At 44.8% G+C, this 19,483-nt stretch overlaps 1 protein-coding gene across 1 annotated transcript; it reads left to right on the top strand.

Moving 5' to 3' along the window:
- The first annotated feature begins 796 nt into the window (after positions 1 to 796).
- LOC139435726 (zinc finger protein ZFP2-like) lies at positions 797 to 18,233 on the top strand. The gene is made up of 2 exons (XM_071206565.1): positions 797 to 1,261; positions 16,537 to 18,233. The coding sequence occupies exons 1-2, from the start codon at positions 1,012 to 1,014 to the stop codon at positions 17,436 to 17,438; spliced, it is 1,152 nt and encodes a 383-aa protein (XP_071062666.1). The 5' UTR covers positions 797 to 1,011; the 3' UTR covers positions 17,439 to 18,233.
- The last annotated feature ends 1,250 nt before the right edge of the window (positions 18,234 to 19,483 follow it).

Below are 19,483 nucleotides of genomic sequence, written 5' to 3'. Positions count from 1 at the left end.
GTAATTTACTTTAGAATAAATAGAATGGTTTTGAATAATAGAGAGGCGAAGTCACGCCCATCTACTTCCGGTCCATGGGACCTGATTTCGGAAAAATAATGTATTGAAGTCAATGGAGAGAGAAAACGTATCTTTCGATCCCGTTTGAATTGTGCCATGAATTACACATATGATGTTTGTCAATCTTAAACAATTATTTCCATGTCAAAAAAGTCACAGTTTGTCGTAAAACTGTTGAAATATAAGACTATGAAAAATACGCAACGAGAACTGCATGTAAAGTAACTGGAAATACCTGTGTGTGTGTGTGTGTGTGTGTAATCAGTCATAATAAAGTCTATACAGAAAGAAACAGACGGGAGGAGATCACAATCACTAGACTGGATCATACAGGATTAAACGGCACAATGTTTTTAAAGGGAAAAAGCGAAGTTGAAGAATGCAGGTGGTGTGGAGTGAAAGAAAATGTGGAACACATCATATTACACTGCAACATGTACAAAACAGAGAGGGAAACACTAAGAGACAGGGTCAGAGAGACAGGAAGGGAGTGGAGCCAGATGGGGACACTGGGAACAGAAGGTGAGGGGGTAAGAGCTACCAGGAAGGCCATTCTTAAGTATTTGAGTGAAACAGGATTGATTGGAAGAATTTAAAACAACGTAAACGTACAGTGGTATAATTCCACAAGTGGTGATAGGATGATATGGTGAAACACACTCTTGTACAGTAGGTGGCGGTATGCACCTTAAAGCTGTTTGCAATCCGCCAAAAACCAAGAAGAAGAAGAAGAATCCATGTGGCGTCTCGTCGCTACGGTCCTCTCTCTCCCTGTGTTCCTGAGAAAGTGTGTGTGAGCTCCAGCACTACTGATCCATCATCTGTGTGTTTGGATAAACCTCTGAGTGGACTGTGTGCTCTTTTTTCTGGAGCGTTTACCTCGGACTATAGGAGCTAGCTTAGCATGCTAGCTGGAAACACGTTAGCAACACTAGTCAGAGTGAGAGTTTGATGGAGAGAGAAACGGTGTGTTTAACGGAGTCTGCAGGAAAAGGTGATCTAGGAAACATGAGTAAAGTCCAAATGCTGCTGTCGTTGAAGAAGCAGCGACTCACTGCTGCTGCTGAAGAGATATTTGCTCTGTTTGAAAAGACGATAGCAGAGCTCGAGGAGGAGCTGTCTCTTTCCAAAGAGGAGGCCAAGAGACTCCAGAAGCTACTGGACGCTGTTTTACAGCCTCAGCTTCGGGTACACAGAGCAGGTATGTTCCCTTTACCCTTAATCAACACTTTACACTTGTGACGATCAACGATCTAAAATAGTTGTGTTAATTAAACGCACAAGGGGTTCTTGAATGAAATAATATTTTAAAGGTAAACAGAACTGATAAACGGACAATCTACTCCTTAAACAAAATAAACAGAGACATACAGGCCCATCTTAACCTGCCATCAGGCCCTGGGGCTGATGGTTTTGTAGGCCCCCTATTTACAACAAATCAAAGTCATGTATAGCCTCGGCAGGCTCTGTGATCGCACTTCTCCGCTCTGCGCGCGCCTGGTCCTCTCCTCCAGGTGAGTGACGTATCGGGCCTCCCTCATGTATCTGTCCGGTTGCCGTTGGCTCCCCTCCACGTAGCAAGTCCTCGTCGTCCTCTCATCTCCTCCAACATATAATGTCCCTCCTGTCTGTTTTTCCTCTCCCGCTACTCTATCGCTATCAGAACCAGACGGCCTACTTGGCTCCGAGGCCCCGCTGCCGCTCGGTACAGAACTCACCTGTCCTTCCTCCTCATCCTCGCCTACAGGTTTAAAATAACCTGGAAGCTTCGGCATTTTTTGTAATAGCTGCTTGTCTCGAAACTCCTTTTCCCTCAACAATTTCCTTTTCCGAGCGCCACTCTCAAACTTTTTCTCCTAAACAACCTTCATCTGTCACTCAATCACTCGCAGTTTGAATAAGTCACATGTGAAGCATATTCTCATTCTGATTGGCTGTGAAGTGGTGCCCACTGACTGTTTCGGAGTCATCTCTGGAATCCATCGATCTGATTGATTAGCGGAGCAAATGATCAAAATACTACGGAGGGAAGATATTTTCGTTTGGATTACTGGTCTGGGGGAAGCTCGCGAGTGTGTGTGTTTGTGTATTTTTGCGTTTGTGTGTATTGTGTTTGTTTCCCGGGGAAAACACTCACGAGAAACACCGGCTGTTTCAAGTTACTCCGTTCTCCGCTTGTAATTATGCCGAAGCTTCAACGTTGTATTTATCATCTGAATTTGCCGAAACAATTAAAATGTTCTGAAAGCCAAGACTTTGTTTATTTGAAACCAGATGAAAACAAACAGTAACGGACCCTGCCGTGTTATCTATGATTACTATACGCATTACATTCATAATGTCAGCCGGAGGGAGGGGGGGCGGCGCTGCGGAACAGCAGAGTGAGAGCTGTCTTCGTCCCTTTACAAGCTTCAAAAATGTATTTATCGTGTGATTTTGGAAATAAAAGTGTCATATTCTGAAAGCCAAGACTTTGTTTATTTAAATGTTTTTTAAAAACATCCGAAATAAAACATTTTTTTTTTTTAATTACATTTTTTTTAAAAACTTTTTTATTGGCTCATGATAGGCCCCTGATCTCCGTAGGCCCCTGGGCTTCAGCCCGTGCATTAAGGCGGCCCTGGAGACATATTTCATGCATGGATCCATTATATTGACAGTTTTCCAGCCACAACACAAGCAAAATGAAACAGTCCGCTCTGCGATACACCAAAAGTGTTTTTATTGCCTAATCCAGGCAGGCTACTATTGTTCCTTACTCCCGCGCCCGTCGGCGGCAAAACCAGAAATGTTTGTCGACCTTTTCAGGCTATAATCCACAAAAAGAAAAATACGAAGATCAGCGTGGCACAAAGGAGCGATCTCACCCTGTGTCGGAGAGAATCTCTATCTGTGCGCGTCCTCTCCAAGGAGACGTGCTTCCAAGTCGGTCGATTCAATATCCACAATCAGTACTTTCAGTTACTTCCCCATTGCATTTTAACATAGATATACATGCTGAGGCAGTGTATGACATTAATTAGACATTAATTAATTAGTAATTAATTTACAGATGGCCCTGAGCCCAATAGAGATTTCCCTTAAAAATGCGCGCGGACGAAATGACGCACGAAGGGTTTGGGGGGGGCCTCCCCCTAGCACATTTAGATTTGTGCAGGTCTTAGATGCTGTCTGGTGCATTCTCTAGACTGAATTATAAGATGAACCACCACAATATTATATTGTACAATTTCAATTTTATTCTTCATTTCACTTGTTTGTTCTTGTTTGTGTTTGCTCGCTTGCATGCCCTAATAAATACTTAAGTTGTTGGTCAAGACACTTTCCATCTGATGAAGGCAAATGCATTCCCAGATATAAAAAAGTAGAAAACATTACATTCAGTTATAACTGCCAAAACAAACATTATTTACACTATTATGGCCCCTGTTAAAAATGTTTGTAATGTTATCTACTGTAAGTTGGTCGAACGAATGCCTCCTCATCCGGAAGCTGACCGAGCAGACCCGAGCAGCAGTCGAGAGGAGCAGAGCGCATCCGCGAAGCACACAAAATGGCGACGTCAGAGTTCCCGTTAGCCGGCAAATCTCGTCGGTCAAAATGTCCGGTAAAAATAATTTCCCTTTACCGCAATACCACTTCAGTTGCGCCACTTATGTGACAGACAAGAAAGTATGTGACAGACAAGAATAGTCAATTCTAATGTCTAACCATGGATGTATAATAAGAACTGGATACAGCGTGGGAGGCGGAGCCTCATTCATTCCTATGAGAGTTGCTCAATGGCACATGATGACAAAATAGCCCAACCTTTGAGAGAGCGAAACGTCACAGATTACCCGGCATGCCTGAGAAGTACCCGTATGTGCACTCATAGAGCAACTTTAACCACGCCGCCCAAAAGGCTCGTTCACATTAAGCACGTGAATTTGCGTACACGTAACAGCACCGCACGTTCATGACAGCATGGTACTGGATTTATATTAACGAGGCGGAAGTTAGCAGCTAGCGGCTAGCTAGTAAATTATGCTAAATTACACATCAATCGTTATGTACTTTTTTCTTCCGCTGACATCAGGATCTAGTGATATCCAAGCAACAGAGCTTCATTTAGCATGATACTTGTGTGGGTTGTACATGAAACCACTTGGTAATATATACAAATGTATATGTTGAAGCCTGTTATGATCAATTGTGAGTTAAAACTTTATCTAAAAAGTAAAGCTGATGATGGATTACTGTGGTGGAGTTCAAATAACAATAGCCTATTTCTTTTTGAAATGTGATGGAGTAAAAGGATAGTAACTGTGATTATTCATGTTAAGTAGCCCACAAGTAACTAAAACAATTGCAAGTGCAATAAGAAGCTTCAGGAACGTTAGTCTACGTCGGTAATATTAACTTTATTTAATACAACATTTACGGTACAAGATTTACATCATACAGCCCATGTAGTATAATATTTTACAAATTATGAATTACAGCAAACATGTGCAATATATCCATTATTACAGCTCCGTGGGCTGGCATTAAAGCGATATGGTCCGTTGTTATTGTGCATCCAAAAGAGAAACTCATGTAGTGCTGAACAGGTAACATGAACATGCCGGGCGGCGCGGTCCCGTGGGTTAGATGCGCGTTCATAATGCCGAGGGGAAATAACTCACAGAATAACGTTATTAGCACATTTTTACAACTTGAGGAACGAATGTTTTTAATAAGGGCTATACAAACGTTCATACTGGGTTGTTTATTTAGTTTAACAAAAATTATCCAACGAGTTACAGACCACTGTTTCCCCATGTAAGTCAATGGGAAAAAGTGTTTCCGGGCCCAGCAATGTAGTACCGCCGTTTGACCAGCACGAATATTCTCATCAGACTCCGGCGCACTTCCTGGGGGCTTGTGTCTAACACTTAATGTGGAGAAAGAGATGTCCTGTATGGGTTGATTGTGCGTTGATCTGTTGGTAATGTCTCGGGGTTCCGGTGGGCATGTAAACAAATGCATAATGCTGCGCTATACTTTGTGGCCTCACCCAGTTGCATAGCGACACTTATTGTTTAGGTGTCTTTTAATAAGCAGGTAGTCATATCATTAGCTAGAACTAGCTGGATCTGATCGATATGGACATAAACGCGAGTCTAATCTGACGGGAGAGAGAGATCAGCTGCTGCTGATGAGTCGACACGCAGCTCTGATCACATGCAGCGGTGAGTGGACAAAACACACTTCAGGTTAGAATATCACACGTAGCTATTTTAATGACCTCTCAAACTAGTTATAGATATGTTTAGTTTTACTGTCGGGTCACTCATTACTGATCCGCGAGCTGCATGAGACTGGCATAATAGATTGCCCAATCGGGCAACCAGAAGGTGAGGCTTCATTGCCCGAGCTAAATACTAGATGACCCCGGGCCATCGGGCCATCCTTAGTGTCGAGCCCTGTGAGGAAACTTAAATATCCCGCTGAATCAGTGGCGACAGGTAGTGCTGCGTACCGGTACGCCGAACCGGTACTGGACTTGTAAAAAGTTTCGGTTCAAGTCCGGTTAAACCCGGAACGTCGGGAACCGGTACTTGGACTCGCAAAAAAACTAGCACTTACGTATATTCTCCTTCTTGTTCTAAACCATCTAAAACCTCCCTGAAGGCAGGAGAGACTGACAAGAGTCAAGGGAAGCTTATAAAAGTTAACAGCATTTAATTACACAAAAGATGCAGTGGTGTACAAATGAAATTGCAAAAGGAGGCTCTCCTGTCAGCCCAGGTCAGCAGGTAGAAGAGATAAATTCTTGGCTTGCTCTTCCTGTTGTCATCTGAGGTCTTCTCCTATTGGCCGGTGTCGTCGGGGGGCGGGTCCAATGCAATTCCTGCCTTTTTCTGTTGCTAAATTACATCATTCTGGTGTCTGTGGTTATTTAAACATTCCCTGATAAACGTTATTCAGCGGCAATAAATGAGTGCTAATCCCAGTGTGCTCAGTGTACAACATCACATGTCATTTCACCTTCGATTCACGGTTTGAAAACGTAGCATTTCGCCACATGCTAATGATAATCGGAAGTGAACATTTTTCTGAATAAAAGTATTAAGTGAATAGTGTGAACTTCCGGTTTTTTCAGAATAAAACTGATTTTAAATTAAATAGTGTATTTAATTCAAAATTACGCCATATCAACATTGATTTTAATTTCTAACAGTATGTATGTACATCACTATGTATGTAGTATGTACTGTATAATGTACACATGTAGAGTTGTAGAACATACATGGTGTACAGACAGTACAGTACACTCTGACTGTACAGTCACTACAGTGTATAGTAGGTGTGTAACAGTGTGATGCGTATAGTCTACTCTACACTCTACCTTTCAGCAACGCTTTAGCGATTTAGGCTCAGTCAGCTCAGGGACTGTTTGGTTACTTTAGTTTGGTAAATGAAATAAATGTTTGAACTTTGTAGTAGTTCACTGTAGTTGCTGTCATTTGTAGACTAAGTGGCAAAAAGTGTTTTTTTTACATTTGTACTTTGTAGAGAAATGTAGACACAAGTTAGAAGGGAGCACAATAAACCTGACGAATTTGAGTTGATTATGAGTTAATTTTCAATTGATAATTAGCTCACAATAAGTTCACTTGAGTTACTCACACAACTTGACACAAGCCATGGGTTCAGGTCCGGACTTATAAGTCCGGACCTGAACCTGAACCTCTGGACTTGAGTCCGGACCTGAACCTGAATGTGAGTCCAGGTACGCAGCACTAGCGACTGGTCATTAGGGGCAGGTGACACCTAGTGCCAGCAGAAAGTATTAAAAATAATGATTACAAAAAAATGCAAAAAATAAATAAAAAAATATATAACATATATTTTAAGATCATGTTTAATCATCTGATTCGTCTGTACATTGCTGTGTTCTTCTAATTAATGTCTACAGTGTGTGCCTATTGAGCTGTAGGCAAAACCCGATCATGCCCCTCCCTCTCACTGTCTAAGTCAGGGGTGTCAAACTCAAGGCCCGGGGGCCGAATCTGGCCCGCGACTTCATTTAATGTGGCCCGCATGCAAAGAATATAATACGTTTATTATACGGTTACATGCCACTTTACAGGAGCACGTTGCCCATAAACTACATGTCCCACAATGCATCTTGTTTTGTGACATGCTCACTGAAGAGACTTGCAATTATTTGCCCTAGACTTCTGCTTTCAGACGTAGTTAATTATGAAGTTATTACCCTATCCGATAATAATCCAATGCAGAGGCAATAATGTATTATAATACATTATTTATTATATTTTTATATAGTCTTAAAGTCACAACCGGCCCTTTGAGTGCAACCATAATTCTGATGTGGCCCGCAATGAAATTGAGTTTGACACCCCTGGTCTAAGTCAATGGTGACTGTAAAAACTACACTGCGCATGCTCAGAATATTTTCCTATTTAATGTGTGTGGCAAAAAAATTATGACCATAGGGGCAGTGAGCTGCCATCCCCACCATACGTCATCTCACATCATTCAGAGCTGATTGGCTGTAAGTATGTGTGCCGCGAAAAGTGTGGTGTGAGGAGACGAGAGAGCTGCAGTGACGCGTCCTAAAACCCGGAAGTGAGAGATTTTAAATCTCAGATCTGCTCACGTGAACCTGTTACACCGGTCTCAGTAGGCACTCAAGCCTGCATTACAATATAGGCAGGGCCACTCTGCTGATTGCGTGAAGTACAACAGCGTAAATTAGTCATCTTCCAGCTAAAAAGCATTCAAATACCGCATTTAAAAACTGAAGAACTGTGTGCATCTAGACCGGGTGACGACAATACCTATTGACGCAGCAACCACTCTAAGTTATATTCTTGTTTAATTAGACTTCTCTGTTTAATTTATTCTATTCTGTATAATTGTTGTGTAGTTATTGTAGCTAAAACGGCACTTTTGAGAGATTTTAAATCTCAGATCTGCTCACGTGAACCTGTTACACAGGTCTCAGTAGGCACTCAAGCCTGCATTACAATATAGGCAGGGCCACTCTGCTGTCGCCCATCAGCTATAGAGAGTTAACTAATTAGAGGGGCGTGGCCCCACAGCTGTGAGAACTCAGCAATCAGGCGTCCATTTAGGTAGCTCTTTCCTGGAGCGTCAGACAGCTGAAGACATTGGAGTCCTGTGGGAGTAAGACTGACAAAGACATTGGAGTCCTGTGGGAGTCACGAGGGTGGCAAAGAGGAGGCAACTCCTACTCTGATTGAGCTAAGTATCGCTGGTGTCTTATTTTCTTTTCTTTACTTTTCTAGCCCCTCATGCTATAATCATGTGTATTTTCTCCATTCCTGTTCATGTGTCTTCTCGCAATTATCACTAGCCCCGTGTATCTCCTAATCGCTATAACCGGCCTGCTCTCGTCTATCGCACATGCTCCACTGAGATCCAACATCTAGTTTCAGGCGGCCTGTGGAACTGCCAGTCAGCTGTTCCTAAGGTTGACTTCATCTCTGGCTACGCCTCCCTGCAGACCCTGGATTTCCTTGCTCTCACTGAGACCTGGATTACTCCATTCAACACATCCACCCCAGCAGCTCTCTCCACAGCATATTCCTTCTCCCATACACCCAGACCCACTGGCAGAGGAGGTGGCACTGGTCTCCTGCTCTCTCCCAAATGGAGCTTTTCCCTCTTCAAGCTACCTAACTTCACTCCTTCCACCTTTGAATTCCATGCCGTCACAGTAACCCATCCTATACAATTAACCATTGTTGTTCTCTACCGTTCACCTGGCGCCTTGGGGGACTTCTTGGAGGAATTAGATAATCTCCTCTCACACATCCCTGAAACTGGCCCTCCCGCTGTACTTCTCGGAGACTTCAACCTCCAGACAGGGAAGATAGACGAACTAACATCTCTGTTAACCGCCTTTGCTTTCTCACTGTCTCCGTCCCCACCAACTCATAAAGCTGGCAATGTCCTTGATCTCATATTCTCAAGGAACTGCGCTACTTCTAACCTCTCTGTAAACCCGCTCCACACATCCGATCACTTCTTCATTTCATTCTCTCTACCCCTTTCCAAACATAACAAACTAATCTCTTCTCATCCTGCACCTGTCCGCCGTAACCTCCGTTCCCTCTCCCCCTCTACCTTTGCCTCATCGGTGCTCTCAGCCCTCCCTTCCTCTGACTCGTTCCAACTCCTGCCTCCAAACTCTGCTGCAGAAACTCTCCTCTCTACTCTCTCATCCTCTCTGGACTCTCTCTGTCCTCTCACATCCTCTCTGGACTCTCTGTCCTCTCTCCTCTCTCCTCTCTCATCCTCTCTGGACTCTCTCTGTCCTCTCACATCTCGGCAGGCTCGTCAGTCCCCTCCTGCTCCCTGGCTAAATGACGCACTGCGTGCTAATAGAACCGTCCTTAGGGCAGCAGAGCGGAAACGGTGGAAATCCAAACACTGCGACGACCTCCTAACCTATCAGGCTCTCCTCTCCTCTTTCTCTGCTTCGATCTCTCAGGCAAAAAGCACTTTCTTTCAAGATAAGATCCAATCTTCCTATTCCAATCCTAAAAAACTATTTTCCATCTTCTCCACCCTCTTGGACCCCCCCAAAGCCCCTCCCCCTCCTCACTTCCGTCAAGCGACTTTGTTAACCACTTTGAAAAAAAGTTGATGATATTCGCTCTTCTTTTTCTGACTCACCTTTCCTCACTGATGGGTCACCAGACCCTCCTTCCACTCACACACTAACCTCCTTTACCCCTCTCTCGCCAAGTGAGGTTCTTACCCTCGTTACCTCTGCCCGCCTTCCCACCTGTCCTCTGGACCCTATCCCTTCAAACCTCCTTCAGACTATCGCTCCTGATATTCTACCGTTTCTCACCCATTTCATCAACACTTCTCTAACTTCTGGTCACTTTCCAAACAGTCTCAAGGAGGCGAGAGTAAACCCTCTCCTGAAGAAACCCACTCTCAACCCGTCTGATGTTATAAACTACAGGCCTGTCTCTCTCCTCCCGTTCCTGTCTAAAACACTTGAACGCGCTGTCTTTAAACAACTCTCCTGCTATCTCCATCAGAACAACCTTCTGGATCCGCACCAGTCTGGTTTCAAGGCAGGTCACTCCACAGAAACTGCTCTCCTTGCTGTCTCTGAGGAACTGCACACTGCTAAAGCAGCCTCCCTCTCCTCTGTCCTCATCCTGTTGGACCTGTCTGCTGCATTCGACACGGTGAACCATCAGATCCTCCTTCGCACTCTCCAAGAACTTGGAGTCTCAGGCTCTGCACTTTCCCTCCACACCTCATACCTCAAAGACCGTACCTACAGGGTAACTTGGAGAGGGTCCGAGTCCGACCCTTGTCAATTAACTACAGGGGTCCCTCTGTTCTTGGTCCCCTCCTCTTCTCCCTGTACACAACTCGCTCGGATCTGTCATTAGCCCGCATGGTTTTTCATACCACTGCTACGCTGACGACACCCAATTAATTCTGTCCTTTCCCGCTCAGAGACCCAGGTCGTCCCACTCTTGACCTAACAATCAACATCGGCCCCTCTGTTGTTTCCCCGACCCAGACTGCAAGGAATCTGGGTGTGATCCTAGATAACAACCTGTCCTTCACTGCAAACATCGCTGCTACAACCCGCTGCTGCAGATACACGCTCTACAACATCAGGAGGACGCGTCCCAGCTGACACAGAAAGCGACGCAGGTTCTGGTCCAGGCTTTCGTCACCTCACACCTAGACTACTGCAACTCCCTCCTGGCTGGTCTACCTGCATGTGCCATCCGACCTCTGCAGCTCATCCAGAATGCAGCGGCTCGTCTGGTCTTCAACCTTCCTAAATTTTCCCACACCACTCCGCTCCTCCGCTCCCTTCACTGGCTTCCGGTAACTGCTAGAATCCACTTCAAGACACTGGTACTTGCGTACCATGCTGTGAATGGATCTGGCCCTTCCTACATCCAGGACATGGTTAAACCGTACACCCCAGCACGTGCACTATGCTCTGCATCAGCCAAACAACTCGCTGCACCCTCGCTGCGAGGGGGACCCAAGTTCCCATCAGCAAAAACACTTGGGTTTGCTATCCTGGCTCCAAAATGGTGGAATGAGCTCCCCATTGACATCAGGACAGCAGAAAGCTTACACATCTTCCGGCGCAGACTGAAAACTCATCTCTTTTGATTCCACCTCGAGCGATACAATTACTAACAAAGAACTGCTAACAGAGCACTTATATACTAATAAAGGACTGGCTTATCTAAAGCCAGTTGAGTAGCACTTGAAATGTTTGGCTCTATGAAACCTGATGTACTTATATGATTCTGTTTTCTTCAAGGTTGTGTCTTCCTGGTCGAATGTACTTATTGTAAGTCGCTTTGGATAAAAGCGTCAGCTAAATGTAATGTAATGTAAAAGTAAGCTGCGCATGGCTTCCCTCGACGAAAAAACAATGAGATTTCTCCATAGGGTTGTAAATAAGATCTGTGGGAAACGTACCTGTTAGATAAATGCACCTTTTGTTCAGCCGGATAATATCCACATGTCTACCCTACTTTTATCATTTTCGAATCATAAATCTATTGATTAGATTAGATTTATGATAGACTTTTGAAATTACAAGAAGATAAGGAGGACTTTTCCAAAAAGTAAGAGATTTTTGTCCAGAAGGATAGGCCAATGGACTTAATCTTCAAGTCAAGGTAAGACCGCAATTTTATTGAAAATGGGATCTTACTAAGAGAGAACAATTCAATATTTAAATGATAAAATTAAAAATGTTGGGTATCCTTTTGTTGAACTGTCTGTTTAAAATTAATTGAAGCATCAGACAAAAAAAGCTTTTGAAAATAATATTTTGATTTAGGTCAAAATATAATATTTGTAAACCTGAAGAGTCAGTGCCAGTGCCTCACCAGCCATGAACCTCACTGCAGAAGCTTATATATATATAGACATCTAAGTTTTTTGTGCCCCACCCAGTAGCGTAGGCAGAAATGTACTTTAGGGTGGGCCTGTAAAAAATAGGGTGGGCCAGATCTTTCTTCTGCGCATCAGAAGCTAACAACAATCCCCGCTCGTACTAGTGGCAGATTACTTTTAGAATACTTTTGGAATACTTTCCATAACAGATGGGTATGTTTTGGTGAACAGGAGACACGTATTTTACTGTTTTAATGGCTTATCAAGAGCACAAACACAACATCTTGGTGTCATTCTGGACAGCTCTCTCATCTGCACCCCACATACAAAACACATCACCCGGACTGCATTCTTTGTACTGTGTTAAAACCTTTCCTTGGAATATGTTATGAATTGTAAGGTGTCCTTGGGTGCTTTGAAAGGTGCCCCTAAATAGAATGAATTATCATTATTATTATTATCTGAACCGATGTAATAACTTTTCAAACTTTTTCCAGTCACTTGTCCCATGCATTCAGCAGCAGCAGGCCATTCACTTTGATTTGATCCCGTTATAAATGTCATCATTTCGACAATAAAGAAATGCTACAAAAACGTTATCTTGCACATTTTATCTAATCATCTCCTTTTCTAACTTTCAATATATTTTAAAAGAGATCTCTCTCTCTCATCTGCGTAAGGGGGCGGGGCCTCACAGACACGCTGCATCTCTCTCACTCACAGACATGCTGCAGCACTGTGCAGTGTGCACACAGTTCTGCCGGTAATGAATATTACATTTTGTGAGGAAACTTTTCCACCAATAATTCCAATAAGTATTCCAAAATGTATTCACTTCAGGTTTACGAAATTAACTGTAATCGGATTACTCGTTTTTCAAATGTAACGCACGCTGAATACACTTGATATTTGTATTCTGATTACGTAACGCCGTTACATGTATTCCGTTACAACCCAACCCTGTAGTATATCTCTCCGGACTGTCCACCAGCAGATGAAAAACACCCACCTCTCCGCCTCTTCCAAGGGACGAGGGAACCGTGCGGCAGAGATTCCATTAACATTGTTTTTCTTCTGACAGCCCAGCCGCAGGAGAGAAGAGGACAACTCTTCTTCCAATTTATTATGAAACCCAGGCTTTGACAGATGCGATACGAGATGTACCGTCTGTAAAGCGACTTCCTCCCTGGAGCGAGCCAGCAAATAGCAGGTCGTCCAAAGAAAACCACACTCATCCCTCTTCTGTGTAGTGGCTCCAGCCTTCTCTACACAAAAATGCGAGGAGCCAGGAAATATCCGAACGGCAGACGATTGTCTGGTCTGATATTCCCTGAAATGGAAAACGCAGGAATTTCCTGTGTTTCGAGATGATGGGTACGTGGAAGTATGCATCCTTCAGGTGGAAGTGAACCAGTCGTCCTGGTGAACACATTCCAGCACCTGTTTGATCGTCAGCATGTGGAATACTGACGGATCGAGGATGTCTCATTGCCCCAGTCTTTTTCGGGATTAGAAAAATAACGGGAGGGAAAACCCCTGATTTTCCTCCCTTTGAGGAACCCTGGAAATATCCTCTTTCAACAGGAGTTCCAGCAGCTCGGATTGGAGCGCAAGACATAGCTTCTGGGAGGACAGGAGTGTTTCCTGTATCCCATTGAACTGTGGGGGGGGAGAGGTGAACTGCAGGACGTATCCTCTGCTCATCAGCCTGCTCATCCATCTGTCCACGCGCTGCCACTCTGAGAAAAACTCTGAGAGCAGGCGCACATGCTCGAGATGTTCTGTGGTCGTCATGGCGACGAGCCACGCCAGGGAGCCTCCACACACTGCGTTTCACTCTGGCTCTCATCATGAGGCGCGTACACGCTCAGGGGATGAGTGGAGGGGTGTGCAGTGCTGTCCACACGAGGCGTTATAACGGTGCTCATGGGTTTATTATGACCGTGTGTAGGAGGCGTATCTCGGACAGAGGAATGCCGCGAGCTCTGCAGGTTATTAACCAAGGTTAAAACCGGCAGGCTTCTGCTGCGAGCCCTGCTGTCTACTTAATCAACAGATTAGTGGCAGCCGGCTTAATTAGCGAGCTCTGCAGTTAATTAACCGATAGGTTAAAACCAGCAGGCTTCTGCAGCGAGCGCTGACGCCTTGGCGCTGCCGTTGGGGGCACTCAGCCTGGAATACTGCTCATTCCCCCGTTCTGGCTTCTCTGTGATGTGCTGTAATGGTCGTCATGGTGACGAGCCACGCCATTGCCCTCGCCGCCGCTGCCCGTAAGGCGAAAGGGCAGCGAGGAAGCCTCCACACGCTGTGTTTCACTCCGGCTGTCATCATGAGGCGTGTACACGCTCAGGAGATGAGTGGAGGTGTGTGCAGTGCTGTCCACATGAGGTGTTATAACGGCGCTCATGGGTTATTATGACCGTGTGTAGGAGGCGTATCTCGGACAGAGGAATGCCGCGAGCTCTGCTTTAACCGATAGGTTAAAGCCGGCAGGCTTCTGCAGGGAGCCCTGCTGTCTACTTAATCAACAGATTAGTGGCAGCCGGCTTAATTACCGGCTCTGCTTCCTTGGAGGCTCTCGCGGAGCAGACCAGGAGAGGGGGAGCCTCACTCCCCTTAGACTTGCCGCCGGGAGACCCTGTCTCTGGGGTGGCCGGGGAGCGGAGACGTGGGACGGAGCCCCTGCAGCCGCCGAAGGGCGAGTCTGACGCCGAGGCGGTTGCTGTGGGCGTCTCTCCACTTGCGGCCTGTTGTGGCCGGCGTGGACGCCGCGGCTGCTCAGCAGGTTGAAGCCAGCTGTACATGCTGGCGAATGCCGTCCGCCTGTTCCGCAGCCGTCTTCATGGTCTCCACCATGGCGTGGAACTGGGGTCCGAATAGCCCGTCCGGGCTCATTGGAGTGTCCAGTAGCCCTTTTCTGGCCGTCTCCGTAACAGAGGCATGCTGCAGCCAGAGGTGGTGCTGGATCTGTGTCACCCACACGGAAATCCTCGCCTGGGAGACAGCGATGGACGCGTACAGAGTGAGCGCCGTGCTGGCCGCCTTGCTGATTTCCTCTGCCTCGGTGGTGGACCGCTCTACCAGTGTCACCACCGAATTGGAGAGCAGCGCGATGTTATTCACCGCCACCTGAAAGGCACACTGGTGCACCCGGCATGTTCGGCCGCCAAGCTGGCACCCTGCTCCGACTCTGTCTCCCCCGGCCGGGGGATAGGAGGGAGGGGAGAACTGAACCGTGGAGGGAGGCGGGGCAGGAGTTGCTCGGACTCCTGCCTGGCACTCGGCCCCCGTCCGCGGCCTCGTAAGCCTGGACGGGCCAATCGTCCTCCTCGGCCGCAGCAGCAAGAGCGTCCGCTCGCCGCTTCCTGTCGCCCGAGGGGAGACGGGCGCAGTGTGTGCGCATGCTACCTGCTCTGACCCCAGGCAGGATTCGCATACTGCTTTTGTCTGTGCTGGTCATAACTCATTATGAACCCAGAGACACATGAGGAACAATCTCTGCACAATTGTTACTCATGTTTACTCTGCAATTGAAGTGTCTCTTGTGCTTCAGTAACTGTGCTGGTTTGCTGAAGAAAAGAGGGAGCAGATTGTCGGGCCTCCTTCCTATTTATACCGGAAGGAAGCCCGAGGGTGGGGGCATGGACTACAAGTGTTTCAGTGCTGCGGGGGTGCGCAGGGGGATTAGCCAATAGCGATAGCCTTAAAGGGCGAAGCCATATACGAAATAGAACCACACTCGGGCATCCTGTTGACGCGCCCACTAAAAAGCCTCTGGGCGGGGCGCTACAGGTGCATATGCAGATGAGGCTTGCAGAACCACACCCTCAAACCGTACATAAAAGTGGACATTTAACAACTTTAGTTACGAGGATAATACACATGTATCATAGTTTTCATTTCATTTCAATATAAACCACATGCCTTAACCTTTTCCCCTGCCACTACATTTTATAAGAAACACTTAGATCAATCTGCGACTGTCACACACTCTTCAGTAGCACTTTATTGTCACATTAACACTTTAGACCCTTTATCAGCACTTGCTGCAGGTAGTAGATCCTGAAGTAAAAGTACAAACACCACACTGAAAATACTCCATTACAAGTTAAAGTACTGCATTCATATCTTATTTAGGTAAAAGTATGTAAGTATTATTACACATATTATTATAATAATTAAAATGTATTACGGAAGAGCAAACCTACCAAAATAAATATATTTATAAAAATACATTGAATAATATGCCATTTAATGTACTGATTTAAATATTACCCATACATGTAGGCACTAGTTGGTTAAATGTGACATACATTGATACTCTAGTTTTAATGTGCTTCTTTATTCACCTTTTCTTTTTAAATGTGTAAAAGCAAATAAAAACAAATACTTTGGATTAATTCAAAGCTTTTTTTCGGGTGTATTATCTCGATTTAAAATAAATAAAAAATACAGGCAGTCTTCAAAACAACATTTCTATAAAAATGTAGCATATTTGGAAGCTTTGCATTTGACCTTTACAGTTTGTTCTGACTGTGTGTTTCCTGTTTCCTGCAGATGTCCAGCAGCTGGTGGTGGTTAAAGAAGATCTTCTCCCTGACCAGCAGGAATGGAGCACCAGTCTGGACCAGGAGGACCCAGAGCCCCCGCCACACATTAAGCAGGAACAGGAGGGAGAGCAGCTTCAGGAGCTGGAGGAGGCTGATATCACCAAGTCCACTTTCACTCCTGACCCTGTGAAGAGTGAAGATGATAAAGAGAAACCTCAGTCCTCTCAGCCTCATGAAAGACAAACTGAACACATGGAAACAGAAGCTGATGGAGTTGACTGTCGAGGACCAGAACCAGCCAGGAACTCAGATCCAGAGAACAGTTTACAACCAAAGACTGAACATGACACTGAAGACTCTTCTGAACTGGACACTGGAGACAGTGCTGATTGGAAAGAGACCAGAGAACCTGCATCAGGCTCAAACTCACTGAAAAATAGACATGAATCTGTCAGTGATCCAAGACGTAGTGCTGAACATAAACCATTCAGCTGCTCAGTCTGTAAAAAAGATTTTTCACAGAGTGGAAATTTAACGGCACACATGAGAATCCACACAGGAGAGAAACCATTCAGCTGCTCAGTTTGTTCCAAATCTTTTTCAAAGAGTGTAAATTTAACGGCACACATGAGAATCCACACAGGAGAGAAACCATTCAGCTGCTCAGTTTGTACCAAATCTTTTTCAAAGTGTGTAAATTTAACGGCACACATGAGACTCCACACAGGAGAGAAAGCACACAGCTGCTCAGTCTGTAAGAAAGCTTTTTCACGGAGTTATAATTTAAAGATACACATGAGAGTCCACACAGGAGAGAAACCACACAGCTGCTCAGTCTGTATGAAAGCTTTTTCACATAGTGGACATTTAAAGTCACACATGAGAGTCCACACAGAAGAGGAAAAATAGAGCTGCACAGTTTGTGACAAAAGATTTAAATGGCGCAATCGTTTAAAAAGACACAAGTGTGTTGGAAATGCATGTGTGTATAATAGGAAGATGAAACCACGAGGATATTCATCCAGGACCGATGATCCAGGACCACAGCCACGACTCAAGATCACAGAGCAGGTGTTCTGTCCTTCTACAGCGTCTCTGAAACCATGACTCTCCTCCACAGAGTCCAGACCACATTCACTCAGCCTCTACATGCTGGCGTTTGGCTTTATCCTAATGGAACCACAGCTGAGTTGTGTAAACTGAAATAGCCTGAAGTCATTTGAGGAACTCTTCTACTTCTTAAACTCATTGTGTGACCATCATTGTTGCTGAGAGCTGATTGTTCATGTCTTCACTGCACAGAGATCAACTGTCAATCTAACATTATGGGATGTGCTTTAACATCTTCTCATAAGTTGTTCTGTAGATGTTGGAGTTTCTTTAGGCGGCGCTCCTTCCTGTGTCTGTTTTGGCATGGAGGCTGTCACTGCTCAGGAGGATTTCTCTTAACTGATATTTCTCTGCATGAAAATGTAAACGTTGCTCTAAATATTTGTTGAATAGGTATTTTAGTTTTGACTAAGTCTCAATGTGTTGAATGCATTAATGAAAGTTTGAAAAAGGAAAGAAAACGCATTAAAAGAAAAGCTAATAGGTTGAGTTTGTTATCAATTGTGTTTCTATTTTCAAGATGTGAGATGAGTGCCACATTTACATGTCTGTACAAAATAAAATGTTTGGGTTTTTCTTGTTAATAAAAGAGCTAAGAGGACACAAGTGAAAATCTCATTCTTTGTTTGTAATCTTAAAATGAATGATCTCTCCTCTCCAGCGAAGCTGCACTAAGTTGAGTTGAATTTTAAATGCATGTAGTTCTTTTTGTACTGCTACGTCCCCAAATAAGCTCTTGGACAACAATGGAGACAGTAACACACAACAACAAATAACATTGAGAGAGTCGGGGGGAAAGTGAACACAAGTGCATTTATTTATACCAAAAATGGAGATGAAGAAGCGTCTATGGAAGAGGGTTAGGGACATGTGGTGAAATGTGAAACTTAAAGTCAGATAGAAATCACTTTGGTCGTACCTCAACGTTGTCTTTACTAGTGAAAGTCAGAATTCTGATAAAAAAATTAAACCTTTTTTTCACATTTTTAATTTTTTTTTTCAAGAAAATCTCAGAAATCAGATTTTTCTTAAAATATATTTTATTTATTTTCATGACAACCTTCAGAACCTTCTTCATAGATCTGAGATTTAAGTAAGAACTCTGATTTATTACTCAATAAGAAAAAATCAGTTTTGGTCAGATTGTTACAGCCGCTGCTACCTTGTGCCTTTAACGTTGTGTGTATGCAAATGAGCTGTGCCTTCCTCTGCTGTCAGTGGCCGTCCCGACCTCGCAACATTCGCGGGGATTGGACAGACGTCACTCAAGCCCTGCCCGCTTCTGCCACGTCATCCGGGGGAGGAGGATAAAGGCTGGGCACGAACATCCGTCTGGAGGCCCTGTATTTTGTGACAGATGCCTCAACCCTCTACTTGTGACAAAGCCTTCATCCTGTGATTCTGTTAGACTGCGTAGCAGTGTATGTTCTGTGCCTCGTTAGACTGCTTAGCAGTATAGTCTGTAGGGTTCTGTGCGATCTCACTGGTTAGCAGTGTGTCTTGGTATTCTGTGTTTAGAGTAGGGTTGGTGTGTGTGTTGCGTAGATCCAGGTTGCTTAGCTCCTGTAGACCCGCATTTAGATTAGTGACATTGTGAAACAGCTTAGACCCAGGTTAGCTTAGCGCCTGTAGATCAGCATTTGTGTATATTGCTTAGACCCCGGTGATTAGCACTGGTTGATCAGCAACAGCTGTGTTTCCACACAGTCTCCTTTTGTTTAGTGTTTTGTTCCACTTTAGAAGTGAGGTACGTTCTTTCTTTTGTAGCCTACTGTGCAACTCTCTTTTGGAGTCCTGTGTTGTTAACCCGTAACAGGTTGGTCCGTTGTTGGTCCAGGCTGTTC

The sequence above is a fragment of the Pseudochaenichthys georgianus genome, chromosome 18, assembly GCF_902827115.2.
Source record: "Pseudochaenichthys georgianus chromosome 18, fPseGeo1.2, whole genome shotgun sequence".
Classification (NCBI taxonomy): domain Eukaryota; kingdom Metazoa; phylum Chordata; class Actinopteri; order Perciformes; family Channichthyidae; genus Pseudochaenichthys; species Pseudochaenichthys georgianus.
Note: the sequence above shows the minus strand (reverse complement) of the source record. Positions and strands in the feature narration are given on the sequence as shown.